This window comes from Eurypyga helias, unplaced genomic scaffold, assembly GCF_000690775.1.
Source record: "Eurypyga helias isolate BGI_N326 unplaced genomic scaffold, ASM69077v1 scaffold18455, whole genome shotgun sequence".
Taxonomy (NCBI): domain Eukaryota; kingdom Metazoa; phylum Chordata; class Aves; order Eurypygiformes; family Eurypygidae; genus Eurypyga; species Eurypyga helias.
In genome coordinates, this window is record NW_010250979.1 from 10,479 (window position 1) to 19,043 (window position 8,565).

The 8,565-nt window shown below is 43.1% G+C and overlaps 1 protein-coding gene across 1 annotated transcript; it reads right to left on the reverse strand.

The window, feature by feature from the left end:
* Window positions 1-521: 521 nt before the first annotated feature.
* LOC104504589 (tubulin alpha-8 chain) lies at window positions 522-6,819 on the reverse strand. The gene is made up of 4 exons (XM_010151864.1): window positions 6,594-6,819; window positions 3,152-3,300; window positions 1,157-1,837; window positions 522-912 (listed from the first exon to the last, which is right to left on the reverse strand). The coding sequence occupies exons 1-4, from the start codon at window positions 6,712-6,714 to the stop codon at window positions 619-621; spliced, it is 1,245 nt and encodes a 414-aa protein (XP_010150166.1). The 5' UTR covers window positions 6,715-6,819; the 3' UTR covers window positions 522-618.
* Between the last annotated feature and the right edge of the window lie 1,746 nt (window positions 6,820-8,565).

The following is an 8,565-nucleotide window of genomic DNA, read 5'->3' on the forward strand; positions in this document are numbered from 1 at the left end:
GCTCCACATAGAGCTAGCAGTCAGGGACTGCAGTTCTTTTTGTGGGAGAACACAGAACAAAGGGCAACCACCACAGGTTCTGAGAGAAGCAGCAGGTTCCTCCTGATATGGCACACCCTGTCTGGATATCTCTTCCCCTTCCAGGTTACAGCATCTAAGTTACTGGCCCATGCTAATTATAGGAGAAAGCTAATTCAAATTGCCTTTGGTTTTAGAGGTGTTGCATCTCTTCTTAAGGGCACTACAAAGTTAGTTCCTGTAGTCTCTTATGACATCAGCTTTGGAGCCTTGAGAAATGTAGCTAACCAATCTTCCAGCAAAAGCTCAAGCACATTCTAGTGTTGTATTCTGGGTGAAAATATTAGCTTGTCAAATAGCAAAGCCTTAAGGACAAAAACTCATCTAACAACAGCATGATTTTATTCAGCTACCTTTCTCAGAAAGAAATTTCATCTCCTGGACTACTAACTACTTGCATATAGTTAATGAATGTACATAGTGTTTGGACACTACCAAGCGTTTTGATTAAAGAAGTTTATTGCAATTATTTAACAGGATTTACACTGCTACTTCAGAGGCAGTAAAATGGCACAGACTTGGAATTCACTTTTGTTGTATTCAGTACTCTTCACCTTCATCTTCTCCATCCATTGAGTCTGTGCCCACTTCTTCATAATCTTTCTCAAGTGCAGCCAAATCTTCCCGAGCCTCCGAGAACTCCCCCTCCTCCATCCCTTCTCCAACATACCAGTGAACAAAGGCACGTTTGGCATACATCAGATCAAACTTGTGGTCTAGACGAGCCCATGCCTCAGCAATGGCTGTAGTGTTGCTCAGCATGCACACTGCCCGTTGGACTTTGGCTAGATCACCACCAGGAACCACTGTTGGGGGTTGGTAGTTGATGCCAACCTACATGAAAAGCAAGAAAGACCATGAGTTTCTTTGTAGCATTTGACAGTGACTATAATCAAACAACTTAGTAGTTGAAAAAGTTTCACTCCTGAGAAAACACCTCTGTATAAGAAACTGTTTCCATTTCTCCAAATGCAGATCAGGTACCTCCAGAAGATATTAAAGAGAAAATTAAACCGTCATGGGCTTATGAAGCATAAGAAAAGGCTGTTCAAAAAACCATGATGTAACTGAGACTTACCTTAAAACCAGTAGGGCACCAGTCCACAAACTGGATCGTGCGCTTGGTTTTGATAGCAGCAATAGCAGCGTTGACATCCTTGGGGACAACGTCTCCACGATAGAGCATGCAACAGGCCATGTACTTGCCATGGCGAGGGTCACACTTCACCATCTGATTGGACGGCTCAAAGCAAGCATTGGTTATCTCTGACACAGAGAGCTGCTCATGATAGGCTTTCTCTGCCGAAATAATCGGGGAATACGTTACCAATGGGAAGTGGATACGAGGGTAAGGCACCAAGTTAGTCTGAAATTCAGTAAGATCCACATTTAAGGCACCATCGAATCGGAGGGAAGCAGTAATGGAAGAGACTATCTGACCAATGAGGCGATTGAGATTGGTGTAGGTTGGGCGTTCAATGTCCAGATTCCTACGGCAAATGTCATAGATGGCCTCATTGTCAACCATAAAGGCACAATCGGAATGCTCCAGAGTGGTGTGCGTAGTCAGGATGGAGTTGTACGGCTCAACAACAGCTGTTGAGACCTGTGGTGCAGGGTAGATGGCAAATTCCAATTTTGATTTTTTCCCATAGTCAACTGACAGGCGCTCCATCAGCAGAGAAGTAAAACCTGAGCCAGTGCCTCCCCCAAAGCTGTGGAAAATCAGGAAACCCTGCAAGCCAGTGCATTGATCAGACTGAAAGAGAAAATACATGTGTTAAAGCAACTGTCTAGACATCAGGAATCTCAAAAACAAGCTCAAGACTGACAATGCTGACACATACCAACTGGTCAAGCTTCCAGAAATCATACTGAATTTGATTCATCCACTGATAATCAAGGATCTGCCACATAAGATATCCAGCAATACAGTGGTTTTCAAGTCCTCTATACATGGGAGGGTGTTTTCCCCACCTCAAATTACTACCTCAAAGCTTCCCCTACCCAGAGTTCTCAGGCCAAGGCCATTAACAATGACCAAGCAAAGCAAATAACTACAGACCATTAATCCCTTCTACTGATTTGACATTCTCTACCTGTGCAAAAAAGAGCAACTCCCTGCCCCAGAACTACTGCCGTAATGCTCTAAGAGTTGCCTGTAACCCAGTTCAGTGAAGTGAGCTGCCAGAACATGTTACAGTGCTACTCCAGTTTGCTCAGATGAAGAAGTTAGGCTGCCTTGTCCTCATAAGGAAGGGCACCATGATTCTTAGCTTGATTCCCAGGACTGACAGGGACTTCCACTAGCTTGTGAAAAGAAATTAGAACTGTATTTTTCAGGTGTAAGTACAGCCTGCTGCAAACTTTGCTTTAATTAAAGTCAGTGGCAGCCAGGTGTTGAGAATAACACCAGTTTTGATCTGCAGAAGGCAGATGTTTCAGTAAGGCTCACTTAGCATTCCATATTGGAGCACTCGAGGTGTACTCTGGATTTTTGTGCAATGAGAATTCCTTACTTTTGACACAGATCTGGTGAAGTAAAGGAACTCTAACCTTCTAAGCTGACATTTTCATACATTTGCCACATGATCAGAGTACTGGGGAGCCTGAAGCATCCCAACTTACCAATATTTATTCCTTTTTCTGTCATTACCATAAAATTAATTCAGAAATTACAACTGCAGGAAATGCAAACAGAAGTCTAAGCCACAGAAGTTAACACTACTATTTAAACTTCCTTGCAAGATCCCTAGCCAGATCAATCTTGTTCCACTAGGAACTATGCAAATCCAAATTCTTAGTCCTGGCTTTCTGAAGCTGAACATGAAACCATAAAGTTTTGGGCACATCTTCAGCATTTTAAGCCACTTGAAAGTCATATCTGACAGGAATAATTCAACCATTCTCAGCTGGCTAAAATAATCAAAACATATGCAGAGTAAGCCCACAGATTCTCCTACTATGGAATAAGTTAAAGCACAATTTATAGCCTATATTTTTTTGAGAACCTAGTTTCCAAATTGTGTAAAACAGGATAAAGATGCTTAAGATCCTTCAGTGAAAGTCTTACCAGTTTCCTGATACGCTCTAGAACTAGATCAATTATCTCTTTCCCAACTGTGTAATGACCTCGAGCATAGTTATTTGCAGCATCTTCTTTACCAGATATCAGTTGTTCAGGATGGAAGAGTTGCCTGTATGTCCCATTCCTAACTTCATCTGGGGAGACAAGATAAATATTACAAGTTAGTTTTCTACACAGACCAGGTTTTTCCAAATTATGAGGGTGTCCAGAATAAGGTACCCAAACCCTTACAGCTAAAAAGTAGCTTTATTTCTACTTATCAGTAGGTGACAAGACTTAGTACAGTTTATGTGCTGAATACCTAAGAAAAATGAAATTACTGCTTAAGAAACTGTCCCATTTTACACATCACTTTATTTTTGACCTGCCAGAGCAATTTAAAAGCAGAGTGTGGCCGCAGAATCATTCTTCCACAGTTGAAGAAAACTTAAGGCCAACTTTTCAGATCAGCATCTGAGATACTGCTTTTCTCCCTTATTTTCCAAGCCCTCCAGGACATTTCCTTATTGCCTCTGCAGATGCAGGCAGTCAGCCTACACCCCTTCATTGCACTTTCTACCAAGGGTAAAGAATAGTGTTCAAAAGGAACTCTTGTAGAGTTATTCAGTTATTCAAATACTGAGCTGTAATTATGCTCCAACCTGAGTGGCTGTGTTAAAGAAACTGCAAAAACACAGCATCCCCATCAGCTACAAATCTGGAGATGATTTAACTAGTTAGCAGAAATGCACACGAGGCTAAAGCTCTGTCCTACCACAAAGGTAGGACATCATAGCTGTCTCTGATTTAGCTCGAGCCATTCTTGAGTTGTAGGCTAATGCAGTACTACATCCTTTTAATTAAGTCAGGTGGAAAGCAAAGAGCTTTATTAACCACAGATCAAGTTGTCTGTTTGCATATATCCTTTTTAATCTGAAAAAGAGTGAGCAAAGCAGAGTAGAATTAAAGACTTAAAAATACAGTTACTATTTGAATCAATTTAGACTGACCAGCTACCACTGCAGTTCACAATCCAATAAAAGATTTCCGAGCTGCACCAAATTAAAAACAAGCTGGAAAGTCTACCTTCAAAACACCTATGTTTCCAAGGCTTTCTACATTACCACTCCAAGTTAAAGTAAAAATATAGAACCTAAAGAAAAATATGCTAGTAGGGGCAACATGAAGTCCTGGGGAGGTATAACATGAAGAGTTAAGAGGTCAGTCATGGGACCGTAAGTGTGATGGAATACAGAACTTACAGTTTAGGGGACAGTTAAACCAAGCTTTCCCCAGACACGCTTCATGTTCTCAAGTCTACCTGGGGTAGATTTTTAAAGACTTGTGTTGAGTTAAAGACTCTCTTGTTGGAGACCTTATTGCAGCCTTCCAGTACCTGAAGGGGACCTACAAGGAAGCTGGGAGGGGACTTTTTTGCAAGGGCCTGTAGTGACAGGACAAGGGGGAACAGGTTTAAATTGAAAGTGGGGAGGTTTAGATTAGATATCAGGAAGAAATTCTTCATGGAGAGGGTGGTGAGGCACTGGAACAGGTTGCCCAGAGAAGCTGTGGATGCCCCATCCCTGGAAGTGTCTAAGGCCAGGCTGGATGAGGCTTGGAGCAACCTGGTCTAGTGGAAGGTGTCCCTGCCCATGGCAGGGGGGTTGGAACTAGATGGTCTTTAAGGTCCTTTCCAACCCAAACCATTCTATGATTCTATGAATTCCCAGACATGTTACTGCCCTATTTCTTGGTGGAAAGTTTGGTGATATTTTACCATATCCACAGACCTGGATGTACAACAGTTCTGCTGCTTTCACTAAGACCAGCACTGACCTGGAATCCCCAGAAATCTCTGGTGGACACACATAGCAGCTAGAGAGCTGCTGCACACACAGTAGATACTTTCTTCTTAAACACACTGCAGAAGAACATGCTGCATGAAGAGGGAATCTCACGCTAGCCCTGCCCAAGAAGCTGGATCAGTAATTTTCACATAAGCAGGGCAGGAATAAAGAAAGGCTAGCCCCTAGAATGGCATAAGATGTAACCTTTCAGACAAACCCTTAACTTCTTTAGAATTACCAAGTATTTAATAAGACAGCCTTTTGCCTATCTCCCCATACCACACCTGCATCATTAACAAGTGCTGGCACACTACCTGTTACCATTTGTCCCAAGACTCACCAGCTATCCATCCCCAGAGGCAAGGTGAGCACTGTGCCACCTGCTCTCCCTCATCTCCTTTCTCAGCCTTCTGTGATTGCTGAGAGCCACCATCTGGCCAGCAGCAGAGGAAGCAACAGCCATGGGGCTCAAGAAATCAGAAAGCCAGACCTGCAACAGCTCCTGGGGATATTAGCATATGGCCAAGGGTGCTTTGGCTCATTTCGAAGTTACCAGTCCAGCACTCTCACCCTTAACCTGCCCAACCGCCTTCTGCTCTCCTGAAGTTCATTCTACTCTATTAGCCACAGAAAGTGGTTTGGGGTGTTACAATGGAAGTGAGTTACATGAGACCCGTGGTTTGGGTATGCAGGAGTAGGCTAAGTCTACTCACTCATCTCCCCTGCCCAACTGCCTGTACCACAGAAAGATAAACACAGCAACTGCACAAGCACAGGCAACAGATGACCTCTTCTACAAGAGCCCCAAATCACTAAAGGCAAGACAGACAAAACCAGCTCCAGCAGAATTACTTCAGGCACCCACATTGGTAAGAGCAACAAGAAGATTCATGACACAAGGAACAAGGGTCTTGTGCAACTGGAGACCTCACACAGAGCTGGCAGCATAGCTAATGCCACAGAATGTGGGACTGGTCAGCAGCTGATGCACAGGATCACATCTGAATGCTAAGAGACAGTGTTGTCAGGGCTTGTGATAAGCTCTGTGATTATTTTCAGGATAAAAGTGGATTGTTATTCAAATATAAGGCTGCAGGATGATGCATTGTGTGTTTGGAAGTCACGGAATTTAGGCTAGCAAGTGAGACTCATTTCTGCAAGCACAGTTCAAGCTTACAGAGTGAAGACTGGAATGATTCCCGTGCTTTCCCAAAACTATGTTCAGAAAGAAATCTGCTTAATGATACATATCACATCTTTTGAAAGGTCCCTACTAACTGCTGCACACATCATGCCATATTGTTCCAAGAGGTTATAACTAGTTCCTTGCATGGCAGAATCATGAGGCACATTCAGAAGACCCACTTAATTCCACAGGCTGGCTGAGGGTAATTAAATTCTTTAGTGCACATTTGCCAGTATCAATGAACATAAAGCCAAGTATTTTCCATCACTAGGAAGATCATAAGCAAGCTTTACATACTAAAAATTTAAAGCCACAAAGCATTTTACAGGACTAGAGAAATGGATCCCTTGGTCAAAGTGTAAGTTAAAACAGATCCTGCAGGCTGTTCTGCAGTGCCTTGCACAGGTCTGTTTACCTATTACTGCTGGTTCAAGGTCCACGAACACAGCACGAGGGACGTGTTTTCCTGCACCAGTCTCACTGAAGAATGTGTTAAAGGAATCGTCGCCTCCACTGGCGGTTTTATCACTTGGCATGGTACCATTGGGCTGGATGCCATGCTCCAGGCAGTAGAGCTCCCAGCATGCATTGCCAATCTGCACACCAGCTTGACCAACATGGACTGAGATGCACTCACGCTGTGTGGAGAAAAAAAATGAATCACTCAGCAGAAACAGCAGTTTGCTTGTTAAGAAAACATTCAGTACACAGAGCTTGAACTCCCATACTGCTAAGCCATTAAAACATTGGCCTTGTTGTCTTAGTGTTAGGGGCATTTGGCACACAACAACACCACACAAAAGCCTCTTTCAGTCATCATCCACCTCCACCTAGAAAGACCCTTTTGGTCATTGTGTGGTGGGGTGTTTTTTTCTTCTTTTCTTTTTTTTTTTTTACAAACTCATTCCTCATTGTTCCTTGTTGCAACCAGACAGGAAGAGTTTGACCAACTCTTCCAAAAACCTTCAGCAAACTCCTCTTCATAACACACACCAAGTACGTAGAAAAACTGATGACTAGAACTGTCAGCAGCCTAAGCATCCAGAAACACTCCAGCCCCAGAACTCGTCCCACAAGCCACATAAACACAGCCACTGGAGGGAGCAGAGCCTTCTGCAAGATCCAGGGCCATTTTGGTTTAACATTCATAAAATCAGAAATAATATTCTCCTGATCACTTCAGGGAACTTTGCCATTCTGGAAGAAAGTCTTTGCTTAACAAACCCCTAATACCACTTCATAAATATAGAACATCAGGCTTCACATCAAATTGCTGTATTCAAAGTGCTAAACTCCTTAACACTAGACAAAACTACCTCATTTAAGCTATCTAAAAAATAGTTCATCTCAGCAAAAGGATCTGCTCATACCAAGTTATGGATTCCCAGGCTGCCTTTAATGTCCAGAGCATAATCCCAGCTTCCTTAATATTTCAGCATAGGGATTTGAATATTAAAAGCCAAACCATAATTGAGCCTTCTCTGAACTCCTGGTCCATCTATGGCTTTTTGCATTTAACATGTAGTTTTGAGTGCTAGAGTTAAACACATTCTAGAAGAGCCTGCATATAGGACAGTTATTCAAAACTGTCACATTTAACTATGTCCAGACCCTAAAGTAGGATGACTACTAATTTGCCCCCTGAAATCCCATCATAAGCAGGGCCTGGAAAATACCTAATCTACATCAACAGTCAATGCAGAAAAACAGGAGCACAGTTCTTTTGATTTCCTCAGGAACCTCAAGAAATTAAAATCTGTATTCACCAAAAAAAAAAACAACCCACATCACCTGTTCTCAACCACAGCACTGCACAGCTGAGAACCACTGTTTTTCAGCCCCATCCATCTAAGCTGCATATTTAGACATCCAGCTTCCAGAAAAGCAATCCACATCCTCTGCAACCAGCCTTATTCCAAGCTGCAACACTGCTACACTCCCAGGCCATTACCCCATTGCTCTCCAGGCCAAAGCACCTGGCTTGGAAAGGCACTGCAACCGTAGAGGACAGGCAATGTACACACTGTAAGAAGGGCAACAGGAAAAGCAGCTTCAGCATGCAGCCCAACAATGCTGCACTGTCAGAGAGAAGCCAGGGCCAACAATGACTCAAGCCACATCCTCTCAGGAAAGCAGGATAACAGCCTGCAACTCTTCTACAGTGAGAAGAGACAGTAGAAATATACTTCAGCCCAGATCCTCCCCTGTACTCGGGTCCTACCAGTGATCAGAGCTCTGTTAGCAAAGCTCCTAAGCAGCCAGGGAAGGTCATTGAAAGGAATTGTGTAGGGACTAACATCCCAAGCAGGTGAATGCATAGATGATGTCAGATGAGAGCTTTCCAGCTTCAAGCAGACCAACACCACTACTTCAACTACACAAAGCAA

What these genes read in the sequence shown, in the direction of transcription:
- LOC104504589 (XM_010151864.1), bottom strand. Translation starts at nt 6,714, where the DNA reads ATGCCAAGTGATAAAACCGCCAGTGGAGGCGACGATTCCTTTAACACA. An exon ending in CCTTGAACCAGCAGTAATAG is followed by an intron (nt 3,301 to 6,593) that starts GTAAACAGACCT and finishes TTGTCTCCCCAG; the next exon opens with ATGAAGTTAGGAATGGGACA. An exon ending in TAGAGCGTATCAGGAAACTG is followed by an intron (nt 1,838 to 3,151) that starts GTAAGACTTTCA and finishes TTTCTCTTTCAG; the next exon opens with TCTGATCAATGCACTGGCTT.